The sequence below is a fragment of the Panthera uncia genome (genome assembly GCF_023721935.1).
Source record: "Panthera uncia isolate 11264 chromosome B3 unlocalized genomic scaffold, Puncia_PCG_1.0 HiC_scaffold_1, whole genome shotgun sequence".
NCBI lineage: Eukaryota > Metazoa > Chordata > Mammalia > Carnivora > Felidae > Panthera > Panthera uncia.
This window is the reverse complement of record NW_026057582.1, coordinates 28,823,138-28,851,016: the sequence shown is the minus strand read 5'-3', so window position 1 is coordinate 28,851,016 and position 27,879 is coordinate 28,823,138. Positions and strand designations below refer to the sequence as shown.

The window sequence follows — 27,879 nt, the reverse complement described above, 5'->3', positions numbered from 1 at the left end:
ACGTCCAGACCTCTTCTATCAAATATACTTCTGTCTTGGTTAAGTCACTGTCATTTTGTTTGTGTTATTCTTTTTCTAGAATGTGCAGCTGACCCTAATCTCAATCCCTCAAAACTATACACAAGTGTCTACTTAACACATATCAGGCCTGGTTCTCTCAATCTACTACCCTCCCATCAGCATGGGTACAACCACTGCCGAGAAAATGTTTTAGAAAAGTGGACAGCGTTGTAATCATGTATTGATCAGACACCAGCCTTTAGTTCTGCCTGTAGACTGAGCCGCATAACCTCAATATTAATCAGGGCTTTTAACAATTCTTTCAGAGCTTTAGCCATATTTTATGATAATATCACCAGCAGAATCAGGGTGGTCAAGGATGGGCTAGTCCCGAATAACTCGAAATAGGACCTTGTGTTGGCCCCCTCTTCAACATACACATAAATAATCTGCAATAGCAAACAGCAAGGTAGCTTTCCATACCAAAGATCTGTCCCGCCTTACTATCAAGATTCAGAAGTGGCCCTAAGAAGTGACCAACTCTATCAAAACCAACACCCGGAAGAAAAAACAGCACAGTGACTAGCTATGCCAAAATGCAAATCACCGATTTTGGCCAACATTCTGTGAAATATTCATCGGATGTTTATTGAAAATCCGTGATGTGCTCTGGGCAATGAGCCAAGGGGGCCGAGCTGAGGACACGGGGGCATCTCTACTTCAGGACCCTCAGATGCACCGATGGAGAAGACAGGCCAAGAAATGAGTGCCGTTGACTTTATCCTTTTATTTCCAGGAATCATAAGCTCAATTCTATGATCCCTTACAGCAGCTATCCCTGACCAAGGGCTCCTCATAGAGCTCTCCCCAGTCATCACTTGGATCCTGTTGCATTCTCATTAATTCTAGCAATATCTTTAATTATTCACCACCTGAAATCTATTCCGTTTTGGAAGCAGCCAGCACTCGAGGCAGGAGAGCTGATGAGGAAATGGTGCTAGGAAGAATATACTCAGGATCGGTTTGATACTTATTCTTTCCTGGTTAGTTGCAGAGTTTCTCCACTTGGGAATCTTCTCAGCATCTTCTCTAAACAAAAGCCAGCTTCTCTCTGCCTGGAGTTGATGGGTATGAAAGGAGGCTTGCACGTTAGAAAGACGCCTGGCTTCTAACACCATTCCACCCCAAAGTCTTCTGACACAGGCAGGGTCTGGAGCTTGCAGTCACCTCCGTGCCGAGTGACGGTGTCCGCTCGGAGGCAGGGCTCACACAGCAGTGCGTGGCCACAGGCCAGCTCCAGAGTCGCACAAGATGCTTTCAGAGAGTCTGCTGTAATTTAGTGTTAGAAAAGTCAGAAAACAAGTGTAAACTTGTTGCAAATCAGAAGAGAGCACAGATCCTTAACTGTCTCTTTGGCTTGATCACCAGGCAGAACTGTCAGGGGCCGTAAAATGGTGGTAAAGGGTGCAGTTTTCCCTGCATCGAGGCATGAGCAAGACAGGTGGCTCTCTTGCAGGTTCTGACGGAGGCTGGCAAAGAGGGTCTGGTGTCAGAGCTCGTTTCCCCTGTCATCTCCCCAGAAAGGGAATGGAGTGCAATGATCACAGGCTAAGTCACAGAAGAGCGAAGCCTGGGCATTCAGAGTAATGGAAGGCATTTCAGATTGAGGAAGGACAGGCTCACGTCCCCTGCCAGCTGCACCATTCGAAAGCCAAGGGCATCATTCCAATGTGCTTCTCATCTGCATTTTCTCCATGGGTGACCTCATCCGGACTCACTGCTTAAGGTGAATTCCTACACACCAATCACTCCCAAAGAGTATCACCAGCCTGCTCTCCCCCTGAAAATCCAGACTCATTTGTCCAACAACCAACTTGACATCTCCACTCAGATGGCTCCTAGAATATAAATCTGAGACAAGACACGGCCAACAGATGATCCCAGGCTTCCTCCCCAACCTGCTTCTGTGTCTCAGTTAGTCTAAATTCCACCGTGCATGCAATTAGTTAAGCTGGAAACCTGAGAGTCAGTCCTGACTCCTCTTGCTCTCAGACTCCATGTCCCGTCCAGTAGAGAGGACCAGGAGCCCTGCCTCCAAGGTAGACTGGAACCCCACCTGCTTCTCTCATCCCACTGCCACGGTGGAGCCCAGCTAGCGTTGGATTCCCCCAACCTACTGAAAATGGCTACCAGCTGGTCTCCCTGCTTCTGCTCCTGTCATTCTATAATCCCTCCTCCTCCTAGCAGCCAAAGCCACCTTGGAAAAATACCCAAGACAAGAGCGCATCCTTTTTCACAGCCGTGTAATATTCCATTGCATACACACACATCTTCCTCATCTGTTTGTTTATGGACAGACACTTCCGTATCTTGGCTGTTGTAAATAACACCGCGACAAACGTAGGGGTGCGTATACCTTTTCAAGTTAGTCGTTTTGTTTTCTTGGGGTAAATACCCAACAGGAGAATTATCGGATCATGTGATATTTCTATTTTTAACTTTTTGAGGAACCTCCATACTCTTCGTGGGAGATACAGGCTTGCGGTTACGGGAGGAAGATGTCACAGGGATATATGGCACAGCCGAGGGAATATAGTCAGTGGCACGGCAATTATGTTGTATGCTGGCAGGAGTAGCTACATTTGTGGTGAGCATAGCATCACCTGTACACCCGTCGAATCACCATATTGTACAACGAACGTAACATTGTGTATCAACTGCACTCGAATAAAAAAAAAATTTAAATAAATGGAAACATACCCCAGGGCCGTCCACAGGCTTCCCGAGGTGCGGTGGCCCCTTCCTCTTTGGTCTCAGCTCCAGCCCGGTCTGTGTCTCCAGCCTCCTATCTCCAGTCCCACACGCCTGCCCTCTGCATGGTCCCACCCCGGGGCGGGGGTGTTCTCCTCACCGTTGCCCTTCCTCCAAATACACACGCAACCCGTCCTTCCTGCTGCTCCAGCCTGCGGGGCTCATGCCATCCTGCTCACTTCCCAGTCTCCGTCGCCCCGCGGTCACGCTCGCCCCCCTCGCTCCGTTTCATCTAATTACACAGGTCCGCTGTTGTCTTTGTGGGGCTCGCTCCTTGATGGTCGGACTTGTCTGTGAGGGGTTCGTGAGTTCAAGCCCCACATCGGACTCGCTGCTGTCAGCCCAGAGCCTGGTATGAATCCCTCTCTCTCTCTCTCTGCCCCTTCCCTGTTTGCGTGCTCTCTCTCTCTCTCTCAAAAATAAATAAACATTTGAACCAATAAATAATCAACGGCCATGGATCCTGTCCGGCCACTGTCTCCAACAGCAACCACCTCCTCTAGGTTTCCGTAATTCCTCTATCTTCCTGTCCCATTGGACCTCGTGGAGGAAACTTCTCCAGCTGGTGCTCTGGCCCCAGACTGCTTTGCCATCCCTGAACCCAGCTGTACCTTTGTCTACACCACGTTCACTGCGTGCCCCGTAACTGTGGGGTTCCCGGGGGTCCCCTGCTCCCCTCCAGGACCTCGTTGGCACAGCGTAAACATGACCATGCTTTCGACCGTAGACGTGCCTGCTGGCGATGGTGGCAATTTTGCTTTTCTTTCTGGCCTTCCTTTTCCCGTCTGATATCCCAACATGCCGCCCTCAGCTCCAAGACCACTCCTTAAACCACGGAGGTCCGAAATCATCTAGAAGCTTAAAAGAGAAAATGTGCTCCACGTCTTGGAGATGAATGCAGTCATTTCTCCCTTCTGTGGGCTGGGTTCAGCCCCTCTTTTCTCCTCGCCGGCCACTGTGTGCAGGCAGTCAAGATTATTCCCTGCAAGGGGACTCACGGTCGCTGATCATATGAGTGGTGCTGAGATCTGGCCTCTCCTCCGTATTACTTAGGTTTCTAACATATAAAAGCAGCTCCCTCCTCGAAATTTGTTCTAGCCTCAACTTCTTTTGGTCATTTGTCGGGACTGTAGGGTTGGGAACATATTACGGAAGCAATGCGATGGCTGTGAAATATGAGAGGGTGCGTGTGTGTGCGTGCGAGGGCACATGTGAATGTGTGTCGGCTCCATGTGTGGGTATGGTGTGGACGGCTGTGGACACATGTGCGTGCACAGCATCCGTGCTAATAGGGGAAGTGCAATCTCTGGGAGCAGGTGGGGGGGGGGGGGGGGAGGGAGGGAGCTGGAATGAGAGACTGAGGTCATGAAGAGGGAGCCAGCCCCTGCAAGCCCCAGGGACCTCCGTCCTCTCCCTCAGGGTCCTTCCCTGTCCCCACATGTGCCTCCGTTATTGATCTTAGAACCTGACCTACGGAAACCAGAAAAGGCAAGTAGGGAGATCCGAACTGTGGACTCTCAAAACTCTCCTCCACCTCAGATGGCTGGCTTCACTTTCCCCTCAAATCTTCCAAAGCCAGACCTGGGCCCCTTACCTGCCTGCCTGAAGAAGAAGAAAAAGAGTTAGGGATTTCAGGAGGAAAGAGTGGGGCGGGGAAGGCAGGTAGTATGGCTTGGCTGCTGCCAGCTCCCCTCTGGGCAGGGCCCTGGTGTCTTTTTTTTTTTTTTTTTTTTAATGTCTGTTTATTTTTGAGAGAGAAAAAGAGAGACAGAGCTTGAGCAGGGGAGGGGGAGAGAGAGACACACACACAGAATCCAAAGCAGGCTCCAGGCTCTGAGCTGTCAGCAGCGATCCCAACATGGGGCTCGAACTCATAGACCACGAGCTCATGACCAGAGCCGAAGTCGGATGCTTAACCGACTGAGCCACCCAGGCACCCCGCCCTGGTGTCTGTATTTATTTTATTTTTTTAACGTTTATTTTATTTTTGAGACAGAGAGAGACAGAGCATGAACGGGGGAGGAGCAGAGAGAGAGGGAGACACAGAACCGGAAGCAGGCTCCAGGCTCTGAGCCATCAGCCCAGAGCCTGACGCGGGGCTCGAACTCACGGACCGCGAGATCGTGACCTGAGCTGAAGTCGGACGCTTAACCGACTGAGCCACCCAGGCGCCCCTGTATTTATTTATTTAAATTCTAGTTAGTTAACATACAGTGCAATATTGGTTTCGGGAGTAGAATTCAGTGGTTCATCACTTACATACAACACCCAGTGCTCATCGTAACAAGTACCCTCCTTAGTACCCATCACCCAGCTAGCCCATCCCCCACCCACCTCCCTCCATCCACCCTCAGTCTGCTCTCTAACATGAAGAGGCTCTTGTGGCTTGTTTCCCTCTCTTCTCTCCCCTCCCCCTTCCGTATGTTCACCTGTTTTGTTGCTCAGGTTCCACATATGAGTGAAACCATATGGTATTCTCACTGATGGCCAGGCCGTGAGTGCCATTCTGCCGGCCTCCTGGTTATCCAGGGCCCCGGCCAGTCCTCAGCAAGGTCAGGACACGTAAGCCTCTGATCAGCCCCTATCGTTCCTGCCACTGCTTCTGTTTTGTGTCAACACCCTGCCACCCTCCGACAACCCAGCTCTCTGCCCTCGGCGCTCAAGGCTGTCAATCCAGGTAGAGTCAAAGAGGAGGGGTCCTGGGGAGGCGAGATGGCAGCAGTTCCGAGAGAACCCAAAGCCACCGGCCCTCCACTGAAAGAGGAGGAGGCAGGGAAACACGTGGGGGCACGCCGCTCTTCCTCTGGGTTTGGGGGGACCGCACCAGCAGTGGAGTTGTAGGGGCTGTGGACTGACCCGGAGCGTTCACGGTAACGCTGGCAGAGGCCATGAGGCTCAGGCTGAGAGCAGAAGAGAGGGGAGGGCCAGCATCCCGTTGCTGGGAACACATGAGATCATTCCTCAGCAACTCTGAGATCATTTCCCTTTAGCTCGTAAGCCCGGTTCTTTCTCTGAGTCGCACCTGAATCACCGCCCTCGGCGTCTGGCCACAGTGCTTTGCGCGTAGATGATGCCAGAGTGTGCTCTTGACTCTTTGCCCCCCCATGACTCTTCCCTTCCACAGAGACTTGCTGTTACTCCACCTTGACCTCAATACAAATGTTAGGTATGCCCTGGTGCCGTTAGTGTGGTTTGCTTCGGGCTGCCGTGGTGGAGCCCTTGGCTTTACATCCAGGGCTCCCCCTCCGCCAGTCTCTTCCCACTGTTTCCTGCTGTTCCCGAACACCTGCTTCCTGACAGCGGGTCAGCTCTGGAATGGCACACACCTGTCTGTGGCCCCAGGGCACCCCACGATCCTCCATTCACAGTCCTTGCAGCACACTGGTCCCCCTTCTTGTTGGAGGACAGCCATTTTATTCATCACTGCAGGTAAATGAGTGAAATGTTCCAGTCACAGTAACAGCAGTCATAATACCAGTAAAGCCAACATTTACCCATCCTTTGCTGTGTGTTGAAGGACTCGGGGCGGAAGCTTTTCCAAGCTCATGTCTACCCTCTCAGACCGAGCTTTTTATCCTATCTCATAGAAACTGAAGCTTACGAAGGGCAAGGCACATCCCCAAGGCCACCGAGCTGGTGGCAGGGGGAAGCTGGATTCACACCCAGGCCACTTGGCTCCTAGCTGCTCCTGTGGGAGACGCCAGGCGAGAGCCTGGCTGGAGCTGGGGTACAGGTCTCCGAGGGGTCCTCGTCCTGCTTTGCCTCAAGAACTAGGAGCGGACCTGGAAGTATATCCCCCGCTGATAGAGAAGACCCCAGACCAAGGTTGAGAGGATGGCCTCATCCATCTGAACAAAAGAGAGGAGCTTGGAAGAGCCACGTAAGAACAAGCCACGAACTCTCTGGAAGGCCTGTAGCCTAGGCCCGGGGAGGGGCAGGAGAAGGGGCTTGGTTCCAGGCTAGGGATCTTTCCGTGGGAGACCAGCTCCGGATTTCAGTTCACACAGATGGAGAGGTCTGTGTTGGTTGTAGGCGAGATGTAGGGTTGGTTGGTGTCTATTCTGTTTCCTCATTGTAATCATCGTAACAGGCTGTCAGGTGGATCCTGTGCTTGACCCCATTTTGCAGGTGGGTAAACTGGGGCTCCGAGTGGTGGGGTAACTCATCCCAGGGGATCCTCTAGCAAGGGGCAGAGCCAGGCCCGGAACCGGGTCTGTCTGATTACAAAAGCTCGCTCTACCACGCCAGAGCTATTCTCTGATAGAGCCCAGAGGCAGGTTCCAAGGGACTGGAGCTGGAATTAGTGCAAAACTGTAAACTCTTTGCTCACAAACCAGTGTGTCCCAGACTCTGCTTCAACCCCGGCTTGCTCACACGCCCTGCTGTGCACGCCTCGCCCGCCCCAAGGTGGTGGCAGATGTCCAGGGTACTTTGCAGACTTGAAAGCTTAAAGCTGTGCATTTGGATCCGTATAATTGCTATCATAGTGTGGATGGACGGATCAAATTCCTGGTAAGTGACTGCAGCCTGCAGGCCGGGGCCTCATAAAGGCTCTCCGTTCCTGCTCCCCTCAAGAAAGCCTCAGCCGCACAGATTAACTTAAATGTAAATTCGCATGTCCGTGAACCACGTTTCAGATTCAAATTCACACAAATGAGGTGACCGTTAGACAACACTGGAAGGCAATACGGCCCAGATGCCTTCCAGCCATAGGGGCCCCTCCAGGCCTCCCCAGAACACTCAACAGCCCCCAGGACGTTTATAACATTCTCTGATGGGTGCAACTGAATGCCTTCACTAGCTTGCTTCTCCCCTGGAGCCGCAAGTCTGTTTGCCCCTCATTCCTGCCTTCGGGTTGAGAGGAATGTGGGCCCAGAGAACAGAGGCTACACCCCAGTGGCCTTGTCCTCCAGGCCCCTGCAAGAGGCCCAGTCAGCGTAGCCATGTTCAGCCTTCTCTTTAATAAGCTGATTGTGAAGCTAAGTCCTGGGCGCTCCCCACCTCCCCTGGACGCTTTTGATTGACAAAACTAATCTCTCCTCCACCCCCACGGCTGCCGCCACCGCATCCTCTTGCAAATCATGTCCTCGGCTGCTGACAATTAGATATAAGGCCCAGGATTGGGACGCAGGAGGGTTATGAGGTTATGAATCAATCGTGGGGGCTTGGGTGAGATAACAAACCAGGGGGCCCATCTCAGACACCTCACCGCAACCCTCAGAGCCTCCTGGTTGATTTATGAGTTGGTAATAACCTCGCCTGGTCTCCTGCCCCCTATTATTTTTCATAATGCACAGGGAAGCTTTAAATTTCAGAGAATGGGGAAACGCAGAATCTGAGTGGGGAGGCTGGGCTGCAGTGGGGGGTGCGCGGGGGCAGGGAGGGGGAGGGGAAGGCCCACCAAGGGGTTCCCAGCAGCCAGTCGTCTTTCCTGCCGCGTAGGCCCTGGGTCGCCGAGGGGCACGGTTGTCACAGGCCCATGGTCAGCAAGCCGATTTGCCTGGCCTGGAAGGACGCCCCAGGGAGGTGGCTCCCAGAGGCTGTGGTTTACAAGGGGATACAGTGGTGCTGCTTGGGGATCACTGGGTTCAAAATTTTACTTGGCGTGTCTGGACTGAATTCCTCCAACCTGTCCGAAACCGAGTCAGACTGCAGAAGCCTCCCTGTGAAGAAGGGAGGATCACACACTGGATAAAATCCAGCGAAAGGCAGTTGGAACTGTGCAGTCTGGAGGCCAGTGGAGTGAGCAGAGGGACCGGTGGAGAGCTGGCGGGGGACAGTGGCTGTGAGCCCCACAGAAGAGGGTGGGAGACTTTGCCTTTCCTGCACTCACCGTCCTCTTCCAGTGACAGCCAGCGTCGCATAAAGAAAAGAAGGCGGCTTTGGATTGCTGCCTAATATTTTTTTAAAGCTTTCATCAGGTTAGTTTTCTTTATACAAGAGAAGACAGGAGTTTCGAAAGCTAACAGTGTCAATGGATGAAAACCCTCGAAACTTTCATGTAAAGCAGTGGCTGCAAAATGCAACCCCCCCCCCCCCACACACACACACACACGGTTGGTGCTAGTGTGTGATGAGGTTTCCTGGGCCACAAAACTGAGAGAAAAATTTACAATGTGGTGAATATGTACCTATGGGTGGATACATACTATAGGATGTATATTTGAATATAACTGTCGCTCGATGAGCATGTATTAAACCCCAGCTCCAGGCCAGGTGTTTGCACGGTACCAGAGACAGGACGGTGTGACAGAGTCCTGCCGTCTCAGGGCGATGGTTTAGCGAGTGTTAGGAGCGGAACTGCGTCTTCCCAAAAGTTTGGATGTTGAAGTTTTAACCTGCACTACCTTGGAACGTGACCTTGCTTGGACACAGGGTTATTTCAGCTGTAATGAGTTAACGTGAGTTAGTGAGGGTGGGTTCTAATCCACTATGACAGGTGTCCCTCTAAAAAGGAAAAGTTGGACAAAGAGGCATGCGTGCAGGGAGAGGGCCACGCAAAGATGAAGGTAACTCATCTCAAGAAAGCCTCGGCCGCACAGATTAACTTAAATATAAGTTCACGTGTCCATGAACCACGTTTCAGAGTCAAATTCGCACAAATGAGATGACCATTAGACAACACTGGAAGGCAATACGGCCCAGATGCCTTCCAGCCACAGAGTCCCCTCCGAACCTCCTCGGAACACTCAGCTGCCCCCAGAACATTTCTAATGCTCTCTGATGGGTGCTCATGCAGAGATCGGGGTGATGCATTTGCAGGCCCCCGAACACCAAAGACCAGCAGACCTGCAGACGTGAGGAGAGAGGCCCAGAACCCATTCTCCCCCACCGCCCTCAGATGAACCCACACTGCCAACCCCGCCGTCTCAGGCCTCTGGCCTCCAGAACTGTGAGCCAATAAATTTCTGCTGTTTAATTCCAAATGGAGAGAAGTGCTCCGAAGAGAAGGAACCCCATTCTCTGCAAGGGACAGCCAAAGGACTCGACGTGGTTTGGAGATCTGTGAAGGCTTTCCTGAGGAAGTTAGAACCAAAGGACATGCCAGAGTCAGCTAGAGACAGTGGAGCGGAGAAAGGAGGGAACATTACTGGCTCAGGAAATCGCTTATGCAAATGTCCTGCAGCGGGATGGAGCGTGGTGCATTCTGGGAGTGGAGAAGCAGTCCATGAGGCCGAAGAGGAGAAGAGGGAGAGGAAGAGGATGTTGGGACGTGAGGGACTGGCGCACATGGCTTGTTATGCTGGACCGAATGGCCGTGCATTGAGGGCACCCGCTCTACCTACCACCCACCGTGCCCAGAAGTCCACTTACTGGAGGAACAGGGCCAGGAATGGGGCCACGGAGGTCGGGCTCCTAGAGCTTGCCTACTGCAACTGCCTTGTTCGTTGCCCCTCCCATCTGACAAGCTATCCATCAGCAGACCCCTTCGTAAAAGCATCAGAAGACATCTTGAGGTTCTCTAAGGCAAAAAGGCAGGCAAATCACACAAAAATTCCAAGTTGCTGTTGCTTCTTCCAGGCATACAGATGACTTGATTAGACTCTTGGCTCCAATACAAGGTCCCTAAAAATGCAGACTCTGTCCGCAGCTAATGTGCGCTAATGCGTATTCTGTAACGGGCACTGCGCGGGCATGGCACGGGCGGAACTCCCTTTAACCCCTAGGGCCTCTGCAGCGGATCGGTTATTGTCTCCGTTTCCATCTCAAGCAATGAAGGCACAGAGAAGGTGGGTGAGCTGATGATCAACAGACCATTCCAGCAAAACCACGGGCCAGGTTTTGAATACACGCACTTACGGTACCCTCTGAGTAGGCAGTATTTCACCCCCATCAACGCATGAAGACGTGGAGGTTGGGGTGGGGGGTGGTTCAGGGACCTGCCCCGGGTCACACAGTCTGTAAGTGACACAGCATGAGCTGAACTCAAGTCTGACTTCATAAACGCTGTGTTCTATTGCTTCCTAGGCTTGGTTAACAAGCATATGTCTGTGAAATTTTGTCACGGCGTTCCTTGGAAAAAGTCAAGCCCATTGACCAAACACGACTCCTCAAAATGCCATTAGACTTGTCCTGGCACACAGTGCTTCCTCCTGAGTCTCCTCCTGTCTTCCTGACACTATTCAGTGTGTTCACCCTCTGAAATCCTAAAGTTTAATATCTCCTCTTAAGTAAGGTCACTTTCTCTGCCAGCTAACTGTTGCATTTTGTGGGATTTTTTTTTTAACTAAAAAAAAGAAAGGTCTAAAACTATAAAGACTGCCCTACTTAGAATGTCCTTCCATTCATCTGCAAGATAAAGATGCTAATAATCTACTGACATCATGGGATTTAAAAAAATTTTTTTTAAAGTTTATTTTTGAGAGAGAGAGAGAGAGAGAGAGAGAGAGACAGAGCATGAGTAGGGGAGGGACAAGGAGAGAGGGAGACACAGAATCCAAAGCAGGCTCCAGCCTCTGAGCTGTCAGCACAGAGCCCGATGCGGGGCTCGAACACGCAAACCGTGAGATTGTGACCTGAGCTAAAGTCGGACACTTAACTGACTGAGCCACCCAGGTGCCCCCATGCGACTAGTATCGTAGGGTCATTCCACAGCCTGCAATATAGAAAGTGCTCAATGAATTATTAGCTCACTAGCTAATATTGGTAGTAATTATTATTACTACTAAATTAATGTCCCTGCTTCAAGGGGAAAATAAGCACAGAGTATCACCTTTCCAGTTATTCTGAGTACCATTTGGAAAGTTATTCAGCAGTAAGAGAGAATGATGTGGTGGACATGGTATCTGCCATGAGTTTGCCTGGATTCCAGGCTTGGCTCTTATAGGTATGTGGCCTTGGGCCTCTCTGGGCCTCGTCCTTAAAATGGGTATACTAGTTATTATACTATACACAATTATTGTCAGGATGATATGTGATTACAGGGTTAAGTGCCCAGCTCCAGCCTGGTGCACAATGGACCCTGGGGAATGTCTCCCTCCTTCAGGAATGTTGGCCTGCCTATGGCACCTACGTGATAAAGCGGCACGAAGCTGCCCTCCTCACTCACAGGTGTAGCAGAGACCTTGGCAGGTGTGTGAGAATCCCAGGGTGGACTGAGTCATAACCTTGACTGCGGAGGACCAGGAGGTCACTCACGGCCGGAACCATCTTATCTTTTGTTGGGCTCCAGAAACCGTTTACTCAAATGAAGGTGTCTTTCCCCAGTGGTGAGGACTGACAAGTAAGTTATCGATTGCTTCAGTCATCAGTACTATGATTTATAAGCTACCAAGTTTCACATAACTTGAAATTTGCAGGTGATTGGAACCAGTCTTTTATCAAGTTTGCATAATCTAATTTGGGCTAAGGTTGATACAATACTTTGGGAAGAATGGGGGAAAGCGTTTCAGAGTAGGATCCCCTTAGGTTCTGACTTATCTGGCAGGAAGTTCCATGTATTCCTTCATCTTTGGGGGCACTTAAAACACATGAGGACAGGGGCACCTGGAAGGCTCAGTCGGTTGAGTGTCCAACTTCAGCTCAGGTCATGATCTCACGGTTCGTGGGTTCGAGCCCCGAGTTGGGATCTGTGCTGACGACTCAGAGCTTGGAGCCTGCTTTGGATTCTGTGTATGTCTCTCTCTCTGCTCCTCCCCCACTCATTCTCTCTCTCTCTCTCTCTCTATCTCTCTCTCTCAAAAATAAACATTAAAAAACATTTTTTTAAAAAAACACATGAGGACAAAGTTCAGAATACAACCCTTCTGTAATAAGGATCTCCCCCAAACCGGAAAGAGAACCCCCTAAAATATTGGAAGATCTCACCAGCTTGCTCGAATCCAGTTTGTACTGAGGGGTACAGATGATCACCCTTAGTCTAGGACTAGGGTGAGGAGCCCTGTTAGAGTCTACAAAAAGCTTTGGGGTTGGCCCAATGTCCAGAGGGAGTGACGAGCTTGAGGCTTAGGAGCGAGCCTCCCAATTCTTTACTCCTCTGGAGAGAGGCAGTTTTGTGATACATGCCTCATTTTTCTCTGCCCCTTCACTGGGGAGCAGAAAATGCCCATGGCCAGGGCCTGGGGGCAGCAGGAGGGTTCAGAGCTCCCCTTACCCTCTCCGCTGTGTGTCTGCAACCTGATCCCCCAGCCTCTCCACTGCTGTCTCTGGAGGAGGTCATCGCCTCCCTTTCTGCTGTTTACAGTGCAAAGTGTTTTTCACTTTTAAAAAGCCATATATTTAAAAAGCAGTATATAAAGCAGTATATTAACGTTCAATGAATTCCAAATAATAAGGAAATGTAAAAAATAGAAATTTTCCATCATTGGACCCTCCACTCTCTCCAGGATAACCTAAAGTTAACAGTTTGAATATTCTTCCGGGGTCTCCTGGGTGGCTCAGTCAGTTAAGCATCCAACTTTTGCTCAGGTCGTGATCTCACGGTTCCTGAGTTCGAGCCCTGCATCGGGCTCTCTGCTATCTGCATAGAGTCTACCTCTCTCTCTGACCCTCTGTCGCTCACGTTCTCTCTCTCAAAAATAAACATTCTTCCAGAGCTTCTCTTCTCGGTATCTGTATATATCTATACATGTGTAATTAATAGAATACAAATGCAAATACATATTTTCTATTGTAAAAATGTCATTTTACAATACACACTGTTCTTGATATGCTTTTTCATTTAATACACTAGGTGTTCAATAGATACATGTTGCATGAATGAGCCATAATTAATTATTCAGTCCCCTACTAGAGAAGTTTTGAGTTGTGTCCAAACACCCTTCCAATACACATAATGATATATAAAAGACATAATTGGAATACATACCTACAGCACATATAGAAACATAAAGCATACCTACATCTGATAAATATATACTTAAATATACTAACAAACCACGCATGCTGTGGAGAACAGTTTCGGGTGCCCTCTGATGTATTTCATGGATATTCCTGACATATTAGCCTCAAAAAGAAAACTTTCAGCCAAGTGTTTTAGAACCTTTGGGAATAGAGAATAACTATTCCGCATTTGTTCCTAAAGTTTTTATATTGGCTTTAAGTCCTTGGCGGGGTATCTTGACCAAAATAAGAACCAGAATCCGACAGTGGTAACAAAGGGCAACAATTAATTTGAGAGAACAGAAAAATAATCTGCTTCAAATTCTTTTCAGAATAGGAAGGAAAGAATGATTGGGGGCTGGAGGAAAAAAGGAAGAAAAGAAAGAGAAAAAAAGAAAAATGCTTTCTCCTGACGGATATTTGAACTATCCTCGCCTGGTTCCAGTGTCATAATTATAGGTCTTTTAAAGGACATAATATTTTGACAGATTTCCCTCCCTTACTTGTTCCTGGGGCTCAACATGGATCATATGCTTCCAGCCACGAGGCTGGAGGCTGGCCCCTCCTGGGTTAGTCCAAGGAAGCCTAAAGCAGCCCATGCCCAAGAGAAGGAGGGGGGGTCGTCCTCAACCCCTACACATTGTTATGCTTGCTGAGGGCCTTCGTGCAGGTCTGCAGCGGGTGAGGCAGGCAGTGACCCAGGACAGGCAGGGGAGCAGCTCGGCCCTCACCAGAGCTTTGAGTACAGTCACCCCAGTCCCCAGATGAAGACCCCGACTGTTACGGTGGCTGCACCAGGGACAAGAAACCCAGGTCTGTGGTCCGCCACATTGCTAGGTGAAAAGGACAGAGGCTTTTGTGACTTTCCCGTCTTTACCAAAAACAAAGTGCTTAAAAGGGGATCCTTCGGCTCCGTGAATGCAAACCAGGGCCTGGTGGACTGGGGAGAACAATTAGGCCAGACACTGAGCGCATGAAAGCAAAAGAGGGTAGAAATCTAGACAATAGTGCTGAAGTCTCGGCTGGGGTGGAGGGGGGAACGGATATGATAGCGAGGAAGGAGTTTCAATGTGAATGAATACTAATTAGTGACATGGATATTAATGATGACAGTAATTAACAGGGGAAAGGAAGGGCTGTCATTGTCCCAGGGTGAGTAATCAATCTTGGCAGGTGATAAATAATGGTTCAGCAAGCTCAGCAGAAAGATAATCCGCCTGCCCGGGGGAGAGCTGTTGCTGATGCTGGAAACCTATCCGTTTCCAGGCAACCCACAAAAAAGAACTATTTTTCTTTTGAGGAAAAAACAGGTTAGAGTCTCTCCCCCACCCCCAACTTGGGATTACAGTTCTTATTTGATTTCTGCTTTGTTCTTCATGTCCTAGGACAAATGTTGAACTTGTATAATTTGGAAGAGACAGACACACACGCACAAGCACACACAGACGTAACTCTCCTTTCTCTCAAAGAATGTGAATGAATAGGAGTGGTTTTGATCCAAAGTTTAGCTCCTAGATGCCATCCGGGAGCAAGAGTGGGGAGAAGCTTTGAAGTTCTGCTTTTGAGGTTGAAATGGGGGCACCTTGCAGGGCTGAGCCAGTGGAGGCTGGTCTTGGGGGAGCACAGAAATAGTAGGATGGGGCCCTCGTTGTCTACGGTGCAAGGTTCCATTCCCTCTCCAGAGAGCCAGAGAGAAACAGGCCTGTGCTGTTCTCACCTCTGGCAACCAGTCAGATTTCTGGGAAACTTTATTTCTGGGGAAAGGAAATGCTCCTCGAAGACCTCTACTAGTTCTCCAGGTTTTCAGCTAGGAATCTATTCCAGGAGAGCTATGGGCAGACCAAGCCTCAGACCCACGCACAACAGGACTCAGACATCCAGAAATGTTGCCCTTTTCAGGCTGCTTTCCATCAAAAATTCCATCCTGAGGTGACAAACCACCTTTGAAGATCAGCCCTGGTTTAAAGTGAGATGGTTGAGTGACAAAGGTGAATTGACCGGAAGTCCAGAACCTTCCAGAAATTTGGACTCCCCTACTCCCACGTTGGCTCTAGGCGCGACATATTCAAAGGGAGGCAAACAAAAGGAAACATATTCAGAGAATTCTGACTAAAATGGCAAGGGTCTCTAGGTCATGTCATGGGAGAAAATAGCTGAGGGGCCTAGGCAGGTGTCACCTCGAGGGGGGAAAACCTCAAGAAGAATGCTGATAGTATATCGGACAGACTCTCTCCAGAGCAAGAAGTCTGGGTTTGTTTTTCTATCATCAGAGGGCAAAACTAAGTCCAAAGAGAGGACTTCAGAGAGGGTCAGATTTCTGTTCTGAAAAATCAAAGATGATTTCACTGGGACAGACTGACTAGGAGGGAATCTGTAATTCCCAGGTACTAGGGTTTTTCCAAGCGGAGATTATGGTACCTCTTGTCCAGAGTATTACAGATGGGGCTCCTATATTGGCTAGGGTTGGAGTAGATATGCTTTAGAAGTCCCTTCCAACTCAAGATTTTATATTAGTTAAGGTAGAACTTGATGTCAAAACAAATAAATCCCAACTTCTGTGGCTTAAAACAATAATGTTTATTTTTTAATCAAGTCAGAGCCCAAAATGGGCATCAATTTTTATGATTGTTCAGGATCCCAGGCTCCTCCCACATTTTGGCTCTGCCCTCCCCTGTGTTCTTGGGGTTCTCTACATTCAGCCAGCAGATAGGGAAGGAAAGGGTGTGGTGGGTCACACGGGAGTTTTTATGGTCCAGGCCTAGAAGTGGTGTATGTCATTTATAGCCATATTCCATTGTAAGAACTCAATAGGAGCATTTTCATTTAAAATGGGCCCAATGAAAAAATTAGAGATTTGTTGTTGTTGTTGTTGTTGTTGTTGTTGTTAAGAAACTGTAAGGTCACCTGTGTTAGTCAGGCCTTGTCAGTTAGGGTAGGGAGCTGAAGAGGCCTCCTCCTTCAGGAAATATCCTGGGGTTCAGATATAGGATAATTTCACCTAACCTGTCTCAGGGAAGTCATTAAAATCTATATTTGCAGGAAGTTCCCTATAGATACTCCCTAGAAGTGTGGACACAAGATCATCCTGAGTCATCAAAAATGGATTTTTTGGAAAAGAGTGAGATCGTGACTATGGAAGCATACCAATGGATAGACATGGCTAATTAGGATGGAAAATTGTCAATATTATCCAGCTCTCTGGGTGTGTGCTAATTGGAATTTGGGGATTCTTAGGTAAACATGTTTCTTCTGCCATAGAGTTAAGCATTCGTGATGTCTTCAGTTCAAATTGCTTTATCATTTCAGGTACTGACATTGTGCAATGGCTTATGAAGAACCTCTCCATCGAGGACCCAGGTATTTGATCCTCCGTGGTATTGAAAAACATCCCATAAACAAGTTCCAAACCAGATTCTCCCATTCTCCTGAGAACTGGGCTTATAAATGTGAGTCTTGGGGCACCTGAGTGGCTCAGGAGGTTAGATATCCGACTTCGGTTCAGGTCATGATCTTGTAGTCCGTGAGTTTGAACCCTTTATTAGACTCTGTACTGACAGCTCAGAGCCTGGAGCCTGCTTCGGATTCTGTGTCTCCCTCTCTCTCTGCCCTCCCCTGTGCATGCTCTCTCTCTCTCTCTCAAAAATAAATAAACATTAAAATAATCATCATCATAATAATAATAAATATGAATCCCAAGATGTGGAGTCACTCTATTTGCAAATGAAATTAATTTATTTTCTCGACTGAATACCTATCTTTATAGAGCCAGCTCTTAAAATCAGATTGCCTGATCCACAATTAAGACGTTTAATTATTTGCTAAGACTCCTTCTGTTTCCTCCTTCTGCAAGAAGTGAATGATTTTTTTTTTTTTTCCCCCGAGCCTTAATTGTGCATTTCAATTAGGAAAACCTCACCAGAAAGACAACAACAGAATTCTGGCCAATAAAACAGTTTCCGAATCTGTCCTCCCACCAGAAAATCAGTAGTAAAATTTATTTTCCCAGCCTAATTAGAGAATGAGGGGTTTCAGAAAAGTGAAAATTCCAGATAAGCCAACCTTAGGATCTGTGTGTTTGTTAATGCGTTTTGGAGTTTATAGTACACTTCCTGTTTTAACTGTGTATCCTTGGTGCCTGAAGGTCATATTTATCAATATCCAATATCCATTCATGTATTCTTATGTTCTTGGGGAGTAGACCTATCTGCCCTTAATTAAATGGCTTCCAATTGCTATGCGTTCTAAAGATTTTGTAAGTGCCCTTTCTAGGTGTCCGACTTTCAGCACAGCAAGTGATTCCTTGCTGTGGTCATGAAGTCAGCTCAGGAATTCCTATATTTTAATCTGATGCTCCTAAGAGGCTATTGACTATGAAACAATACAATTTACACAGAGTTCAATTAAATGTAGTCGCCAGAAATCTGAGTGCCAGAAAAGAAGTGGGTCATTCGTGGGAGGGACACTAGCCTTTTTCACCATCATGATTAATGACAATTTCCGTGACAAGTGAAAATTCGTAATTCTGCTCAAAGCTCTTAATCCACAGGAGGGAACCTGTGAATTCAAATCCTTTTAAGGATAGTACCCATATTAACTGCCCCATGCATTTCCCTCATGCAGCCTGGACTTCTGATTGTCCGCTTGTAAAAACTGGGCTGAATTTCTACCAGTTCAGTGGCACGTACTTAAAGTCAATGCTTCTTTTGTTATAACGCTTAACCGAAGGAGTACCATTCTTCAGGGTAGTCTTTTCTCTACCAATAGCACTGTTTTCTTACCCCTTCTAAAATAATCACTGTATTTCTAACACGTATTATTATCACTTGGAGCAGTAGTAGTAGTGTGGGAGGAGAATAGGCTTCAGAAGTCCTCTGGCCCTGGTATGAGGAGCTTTCCCTGAAAGCTCGTGAATAAGCAAGATCATGTCTATGAAGCTCTCTTATACTCCGATGGCCTTGAGAGGACATCAAGGTATTGGGAACCATTTAGGCTTCTGAGAAATGGTTGAGCAGGAAGAGTTAAGAACAATTCACCAGCTGGGAATACAAGGGTAGAAGTGAGACAAAGCAAGGCCCTGGGAAGCCAGGCACATCCAACATCTGCCCCTCCCCTCCCCCCCCCTCCCCATCTGCCATATAGCTAAACAGAACCACAAAGGATGAAGTGAGAGTTCCAGCTCCTAGGTTGGGGACATGAAAGTCACCTTCTTACTGGATTTTGTTCTTTCCTCCCTGGGGAAAGAGCAGCTGCCAGTGACGAAACTCTTCTTTTTTGCTGTCCCCATGATTCTCGAAGCATCTAGACTTTAAAAAGCAAACTGGTCGTCAGTGAGCAAATGACATCCAACTTCATTCATTCTGACTCCACCAGTTATTTCCAAAAGAGAGGTGTTCTACATAAGTAAAACACTTGGATTAGATACAACCTCTTGAGAAGTTTGCAAGATGAAACAAGTTGCCTTAAAAAAAAATTCAGAGCTTATGAAATTAATAATTCCTGGAGACTCCTTAAGCGTATCAATCACTTTCACATCCAAAAATTAGTTTTTAGCAGTAAGAGTACTTTTATATTGGTGAAGGATTATCACGCATGATGGAACCCTTTGGATTTGTTATTTTTCTTTCTCAGCTCTGCTCCGAATAGACACTAATTCTTACTTACGAGAATCTATTTATGGCTGGTGCTAAGTAACGAAACAATGGGCTGATTGTGGCAAAAACATAAATACTTCTGTCAGGTTGGCCTCCTTCTGCTACTGCCCACTGCATTACCTACCCTTCCTCCAATTTTCTAAGAAAGTGAGGTTTTGCTCTATATGCATTAGAGAAGGGTAATTCTGTCCTCCCTCCAGTAGGACTGTCATATCGGGGAATGCTATGGGCAGTGAGACTACATGCTCATTTTGCTGGGGCTGATAAACCTGATGAAACAGGCACATGAATCAGGGCTGCCGAAACCTACCGAGCACCAGGCACTGCTAAGCCCTTTACATGAAGCATGTGTCTATACCAAAGCCCATGCTCTTAACCATGAAGCTACTTTCTTCTGCAAGTGTTGGGGAAAGTCAAGCAATGTCAGACTCTCCGAGCTGGGATCCAAATCTTGGTCCAAATGGTCCAAATGTCTGGGCCAACCCAGACACATGTTGGCCCTTCCTAGCCACTGATGCCCCAACCCCCACCTCCGGCCCAGTGCATTTATTTATATCAAAGGCTATCAGTCAATCGGCCAATCAATCATGCAGCTATCTGGGGGTGATGACAGTTGGCTTCCGGTTGCCTTTCTGCCCTCCTGACTGACATTCCAGCTAAGGAGCCCTGTGTTCTGACAGCTTACTAAACACTCCTCTCTCTCATGCCCTGTCCATGCAGTTGAAGCAATACACGTGGGAAGCCTTATAGCTGCCCAAGGCTACATCTTTCCAATCTCGGACCACGTTCTCACCATGAAGGATGACGGCACCTTCTACCGTTTCCAGGTAGGCCTGCCAGCTCCTCCTCCTGAAGAATGTTCTCTTATTATCTGATCTCAGATTAAAACTACCTACAAAACTGAGGGTATTTAAGGGAGCAACCCTTACCTCCCCCCAACACTGGGAAGGCCAAACAAGCTTTTATCTGGGCCATTTGTTGTTGTTGGGGGGGGGCACCTTTTACACATATTTCCTCATTCAATCTGAAGAACAAACTTTTAGGGTTGTACATATCATCCATTTGACAGATGAGAACACTGAGGTGCTCCGAGGTTTAATAAATCTAGGAGGTGGCCTTGATTTGAGTGTCGGTCAGCCTGATGGCAAAGTCCTTGATCTTTCTACTCTGTCATGCTGCCTTCCTGGTCTGAAGTTTCTGTCCACCACCTAACCCCTCCCGCTCCTTTTCTCAGGTCCTGTTCTAGGGGGAAATGGGGCAGAGGATAAGAGGCTGTGTCAAGGTCAACACCAATGGAGTGGAGTTTTTTAGACAGGGTCAAAGGGCATTTTAGTCTGCTCTAGCTACTATAACAAAATACCAAAGACTAGAAATTTCTCACAGTGCTGCAAGCAGGAAGTCCAGGGTCCAGGTTGCAGCAGGTTAGGTCAGTGGTGAGAGGGCTCACCCAGGGCTTCTCATGTGGTGGAGAGAGAAAGCAAGCTCTCTGGTGTTTCCTCTGATAAGGACACCGATCCTATGGGATCAGGGCCCCACCCTGTGACCTCACGGAACCCTAATTACTTCCTTTCTCCAAGTGCAGCCACCCTGTGGGTTAGAGTTTCCACACGTCGGTGTTAGGGATACATACTTCAAAGGGAGAAAAGGAACTTGGAGCTTGTGTTCCCCGGGAAACTGTGCCGGCCTGACTTTGGCATTAGACGTCTATTGTCTTGGGATAAGAAGTACTTGCCCTGTTAACGAGGTTTCTCATTTTCGCATTTCTTTTGCTTACCTTAGATGTCATTTCTCAATACCCAGATTGAAATGTTGACGGCCTCTGCTGTATTAAGACCAGGAGAGAGTTGGGGGGTTGGCATCAGCACAAAGGAGCCGGGGCAGAGCCTGTCATGGGGAGGGGTCCTCCCTGGACGCAGGAGAGGGTGGACCCAGGCCCCAGGCAGAGGAGGTCAAGTACCGGTGTGCCTCTGAGTCCTGACATCTGTGCTCTTCTGCGCAGGCCCCGTACTTTTGGCCTTCAAACTGCTGGGAGCCTGAAAACACCGACTACGGTGAGCAGTGAAGAGGCGTCACTCCTGGGAGCGTGGACGACAAACGCTTGGTGTCTGGGTGACTGCCGCACAGAGAGGAGGGGTCGTTATCCTGCTCAGTCCTTTTCCGAGCGTTGACATGTAATAAGCTCCCTGTTCCACATAATGAAGAAAGGCAGAGCACACTGAGAGATGCAGCCTTTGGAGGGGAACAGGGGAAGGGAAGGAACGTTCCATCAAGCTGGCCAGTATGCTCATTTTGTAGAGCCAGGGAGAACCAAGATAGTGACCGCTGACCACTCCCTTCTGGGGCAAGGTTTCAGGGAGGGCTGGATCAGGGGTCCACCCCCACCCCCACCCCAGCTCTTTCTATTCTCACAGACTTGTTAAGAGTTATGAATAATTCATTGGTGTTTTTGATAGCTAGAGAAGTTAGGCGGAAAAGAAGCTAGACCAGGGAGGAGTGTGCAGAAGTTATCCTGGACTAGGAAATTGGGAGTGGGTGAGGTTGGGAGTTTGGAAGGCAGGGAGTTACCTCTGTCCAGGCAGGACAGAAGTTATCTTGTCTACAGAAGTTACCTTGTCCCCATACTCCAGATGAAGAACCTGAGGCTCAGAGAGGCCACAACCTCACACATATCGCGTCGTATTCTACTTCTCTGGACGCCCAGTCAGTCGTAAGCTCCATGAAGCCAGGGACTGGTCCTGCTTGCTCATTCTCATATTCCCCAGTGCATAGCACAGTTTTGCTGGCACTCAGCAAATAGTTGCTGACAGTTCTGGTTCTTTATTAAAGGCGATTAACAGACAGTAGAAGCATCAGCTTTGGGACTCAGATCCGAGTGGCTTCAAGGCCCATGCTGACTGACTGAGCTGCTGAGGCAGTCCACAGTGGCTCTCCTTGGGCCTGGGGCACTTGGCGAGATCCCAGCTTCTCCCCCAAGCTCTTTGCAGAGTTGCTTGCACGGGGAGACAGAGGCAGCTGCAGAGAAGGGAGGGGCATGGGCAGCTGGGCAGTGATCAGGGAAGCCTGTCCGGGAGAACTTGTGATAAGCTACCCTGTCTGGATCACTCCCAACGCCAGCAGGTGGGGAGCAATGCCGAGGACGGGGTGCAGACAAGGCATTGCCCAAGGAGGCTACAGTCGTTGTGTTTCCAGGTCCGGAGGACGGCCCTTATGCAGGGGGCAGGGCCCTCTGATGGTCTCTGCAGCTGTCTGCAGGGCACCACTGCGGGGTCCCTCTGGAACTGGGCTGTGCTCTAAACCACGTGATAAGTGGATAAGCAAGGCTTCCAACTCAGAATCAGAGCTACATTTGGCTATTCACAAAATTGGTTCTTCTGGGGCTGAAACACCGCTCACAAAAGCCCAACTTGGAACTTGAGTAACCGTGGCTCAGTTCCATGCAGCAGCCGGGTGCCCTTGTGAATGTAAAAAACGATATTTTTACAGGCTGCGGAGAGGGGAGGAGGATGGCAAGACCAGATAACTAGACTCCAGTAAGATGAAAATATTTACTTGAACATGAGCCCATAAAGGTTAGGCCATCTCACACCATACACCGCGGGGCACTGGTTCCCTTTCTCTAGAGGGATTCTCCACGTCATAATTTGAGTTGAGTGGCACGAACAAGGGTAGGAATAACAATTTTATATCAGGCTTTCATTAAGGCAAAATTATTTTGAATTCCTGTGCCTCGACTTTGGCAAATCGGATGGAGAAGTCAAGGTGCGGGCCGCAAAAGTACTCACCAGCATTTACAAAGCAGCTCAGTCAGAAAATCAAAGTTTTTACCAAGAGAGATTTCAGCACAGCGGCTCCAAGATCAACTGGTTCCACTAGCTGTGTGATCTTGGCAAGTTATTTAACCTCTCTGTGCCTCAGAAATTTCCTGTGAAAATTACAAGAATAATAGTACTCCTTTCCTAGTGTTGTTTTATTAAGATGAAATGAAATGCCTGTAAGGTTTGGTGTGTGGCCCCATAGAAAGGAACCAATAAAAAAAAACCATGGTGGTGGTTAGTATTATTATCACTAGGGTAATGTTTCACAATATCAGTTCTGCGGGGGCCATCTTGCCAGAGAGGATGTAAAACCAAAGCTAAGAACTCCGGATAGGTATAATTTGGATTGATGAAGAACCAGACACTTTCATTCATTCCACATACCTTTACTGACCACCCCTCTGTGTCTGTTGCTTTGACACGGATTTGGTTAAGTCACAGTCCTACCATCCAAGCATTCCAGGCTGAGGGAGGCAGCGTGATGGGGAGGAAGAGGGTGGTGAGGAGTCTGATCTGAGTATTCACAGGTTTCCTGTTGGTGACGAATGACTGAGAAGGCTGAATAGCTTGGGGAGGGACAGGTTTCTAAAAAAAGCTGTCAGAGTCAAGGAGAGACATTGAGAATGGACGCAGCAGCTTTAGGGAGTCCCAACGATGGGGAATGACCTGGAAACGTTTCCGTCGTCCGTAAACTGAGGATAATCACAGGACACACCTCGATGAACGAATGAATGAATGAATGAGTAGATGACGTAGCAAATGTCATAATGGAAACAGCTCTGAACTAGGCCTCGGTTCTCATTCCACCTCCACCACTAACTGGCCGATGGGTCACTCACTTCACCTCTCTGGGCCTTTGGTTTTCCCAGCTGGCAACGAGGGGCCTGTACTGAATGGCCACCCGGGTGACTTACAGTGCTAAAATCCCAGTGTACTAAAAAGCAGTTCAAGGGTATGAGGAAAACAGAGAAATATGGTTCCCCGGTTTAAGAAGTTGAGGTAAACAACATCACTCGTAAAGACAAAGTTTGAAGAGGGAGTCAGTTCTTTAAATACATTGAAATAGGATGAGGTCATTATTATTTTTTTTTACTGTTTAGTTGCACATAGAGTATAGGAATCCATTCACTTCATAACATTTTTTGTGTTTTCCTTTTTTTTTTTTTTTTAACATTTTTTGTGTTTTCTATTTATATTGCGGTGAGATGCGGTGAGCTTGAGATGGCAGTGTGTCATCCGAGTGATGTGCCAGGAGGTGGGGTTGCCAGGTGTGAGGGCAAGGAGACAAAGATTTCTCAATGAGGAATTAAATACCCAGATAAAACCAATATGTGAGCTTAAAGCAAGTCTCCCAGATGCCCAAGTAGTAGGACTGGCCGCCGTTGTCTGTGGTCATTTGATTGGTCAGGCGTCACAGCCTGAAGGCACCCTAGTCAGTGCAGACAAGCCCCAAGTTCTATGCCAAGAAAAGGTCCATTCAACAGCTACATTCTACCTCCCTAGGTGGGGTGAACAGACCCCCTGCCATGTGGCTTTAGCCACAGAGGGAGCAAGCTGAAGTCAGGTGACTGTGTAGCTCGCGGTCATCAGGAATGGTACCAGCTCTGCATTCCACGTGTGGTGTTTTACTTCACAACCTAGCTGGCCCATTTTGACCCGGATGTGCTAGAAATGTCTCAGGATGCTTCTGCTTAAATAAAGCCCGGAGCCCAACTTGGGTTGCACTTTCCCGGGTTTTACGTTTAGCAGTACCACATACCGTCTGCGACAGCATTGTTCAAAACAGCTTTCACCTCTACTGAGCTGTGCTGCTCCTGAGTCAGGAGACCCGCGTGGTGGGGCTGGTGATATGTCAGGCCTTCCTCTGTAGGTAGCTCCCAATTCCATAGGCTGCCGAAATGGTGGTCCAGGAGACCGAAGGAGGTATCTTGTAATAGAGCAGACGCCCCTTCATCAGACATAATGGAGAGCTGTACCTGCCTGGCTCTTTGCAAAAGATAGTCAACAGAGAATTATGAAAAAGAGATATGTCCTTACCTGATCACTTCCCGTCAACATAAGCTATACAAAAGAACAATCATTCGATGGCTTTTTGAGATCAGACCAAAGACTCTCTTTGATTATGGGCCCTAATAATTTGAGTTTCTTTCTTAATTCAGCCACACTCAAAATAAACCATCCAGTTTGGGCACCTTTGAAATGCATCAAGAATTTGAAAACACTTTGGAAGTAACCTGTATGTTGACCCCTTTCATATTCGTATTATTTTTCCCTTTTTTTTTTTTTTCAGTTATTTCACCTCTACCAAACTCATTAGCAATTGTCTTAGCCAACTCTTCGTTATCAGGTTGTTCCAAACCATTCAACTGGGTCCTCATAGAAACAACTCTCTCTTTCCACACTAATTTCATCAGTGAAATGTAATATTTGGTGAAATTACATTATTAGAATAACAAGTGTGCCTGACATAAACAGACTTGTGAACAAGCACAACTGACTCTCATCCACATACAGCTCAACTGATGTGAGCAGAAATGTGAGCATACCAGAGCAGGCTGCCAGCCACGAGGTTCCAGCGTCTTGTAAGCTGCCATCAGCAAACTTTTCAGACCACATGGAGGAGGTTTGTTGATCCAGCAAGGAGTTAACTAGCTCTCCTAGTATAACTAAGTTGTCAAACCACAGGTCAGCCACAGGTCCTCTCTGACCCTGTCTCCTGGCCATCCTATCGGTCACTCATACCATTCATCTATTGTCTTCCCTGGATCATTCTACTTGGCAGATACTCCCCATTCTCCCCATTCTACTTGGGAGATATTGAAGAAGCAGAGCTAGGGAGAGGAAGTGATGAAGGCATGTGTGAGAAGGAATCCTCTGGCAACTGAGGGCCAAGAACCCTTCTTTAGCTTGGGAAGAGAGACCCAAGATGTCCACCATTTCCACTGTTTATTCATTCCACCTGGTAGGCCGGCCCTGGTGCTAGATGCAGGGATTCAAGCTGAGTAGGACACAGCCTCTGCCCTTGAGGAGCCCTCCGCCTAGAGCTGGGGACAGTCTGGTAAATCCATGATTACAGTGGAATCATAAATACATAATTACTGGAATTAAGTTCCATGGGTGAGGATGAGTAGACGCTATTGGGAACACTGAGCTGGGTCTTCCAAGATTAGTAGAAGGTTGCCAGATCTTCCATGTGGAGAGCACATGGGCAGAGGAGTAGAACTGAAGGGTTTGGTAGCCTCACATGCCCAAGGGAGGCAGGGAGGGAAGAGGTTGGCAAGGTAAGGAGACTGGAGCTTAAAGAACCAAGCACACCACCCTAAGGAGCCTGACTACTCTTCTGAGGTCACTGAGGAGGCAATGCAGGGAGTATAGGCAGGAAGGTAACATGATCTTATTTGTGAAAGATGACCCTGGTGGAGGATGTTTGGGTGAACAGAATGAGGAGGGTGAAAGGGAGCAGTCAGGACTAGAAGATGAAGTCCTCCTCCAATCCTGACCTTTAAGGAAGATTCTTGGAGGGTAGGCATCATGGCTTCCCCATGGAAGGATGTTCTGCTCAGTGCAGCACCGGACTCACAGGGAGGGCTGGCTGGATGGCTGGGTGGATGAGCGGAGGGACAGACAGATGGGTGGATCTGTGATGCCACCGCACTGCTGGGTCTGCACGTGTTGTAATTTCTCTTCTTCCCTCAGCCATCTATCTCTGTAAGAGGACAATGCAGAATAAAGCAAGGTTGGAACTGGCAGACTATGAAGCAGTAAGTATGGTTGTTTTGTAGCTTAGGTGTGGGAGGAGAGTAAAACCCTATCTGCAGCTCTGTTTCTGCTTCTCTCTCCTTTTTTCTCTCCCTTGTTCCTTTCAGGCAGTGGAAAGGAAGTGTCTTTTATGTCCCCTCCTTGTTCTCACCTCCTCTACCCATGCAATAAAATTGCACCTTTATATAAAGAGCTCTCAAAACTCAGCAATAAGAAAACAAACAGCTCAAAAATGGGCAAAGGACTTGAACAGACACTTCACCAGAGAGGACGTAGGATGACAAATAAGCACATTAAGAGATGTTCAACAGCATCAGCCATTAGAGAAACAAAGATTAACTCCCTGGGGAGACTTCTGGGGGTAGAGTGGCTAAAATGAAAAGTACTGATAATGCCAAGTGGGAATGCAAAATGGCACAGCCACCCTGGAAAATGGTCTGGCAGTTTCTTACAAAAGTAAACATATACTTGCCACACAGCCAAGCAGTCCTACTCCTAGGTAGGCACTCCAGAGAAATCAGAACTTCCGTTCACACCCTAACCCTGCTGACAGCACCCCTGTTTGTGATGAGCAAAACCTGAAAACAACCCAAGTGCACTTTAAGAGGCGAATGGCTAGGGGCGCCTGGGCGGCTCAGTCGGTTAAGCATCTGACTTCAGCTCAGGTCATGATCTCACAGTTCGTGAGTTCGAGGCCCGAACGGGCTTCCTGCTTTCAGCACACAGCCTGCTTCGGATCCTCTGCACCCCCCCACACCTCTCTGCCCCTCACCTATTTGTGCATGTGCTCTCTCTCTCTCTCTGTCTGTCTCAAAAATAAATATTTTTTAAAAAGTTAGAAGAGGTGGATGGCTAAATAAACATCATTACGTCCCAACAGTGGAATTCTTCTCTGTGGTGAAAAGGAGTGATTGTTGGTCCACACAACCACTTGGATGTGTCTCTGAGAACTCACACTGAGTGAAAGAAGCCAGTCTCAAAGGATTACAAACTGTGCGATTCCATTTATATGACATTCTTTC

The 27,879-nt window shown here is 48.2% G+C and overlaps 1 protein-coding gene across 1 annotated transcript in view; it reads left to right on the top strand.

Moving 5' to 3' along the window:
- RGS6 (regulator of G protein signaling 6) overlaps positions 1 to 27,879 on the top strand; it is a 588,233-nt gene that overhangs the window by 475,479 nt on the left and 84,875 nt on the right. Inside the window, exons 4-7 of the mRNA XM_049612524.1 lie at positions 16,939 to 16,989; positions 20,004 to 20,110; positions 21,283 to 21,334; positions 26,795 to 26,859. Of these exons, the coding sequence (XP_049468481.1) occupies positions 16,939 to 16,989; positions 20,004 to 20,110; positions 21,283 to 21,334; positions 26,795 to 26,859 (275 nt within the window). The remainder of the gene's footprint in view (positions 1 to 16,938; positions 16,990 to 20,003; positions 20,111 to 21,282; positions 21,335 to 26,794; positions 26,860 to 27,879) is intronic.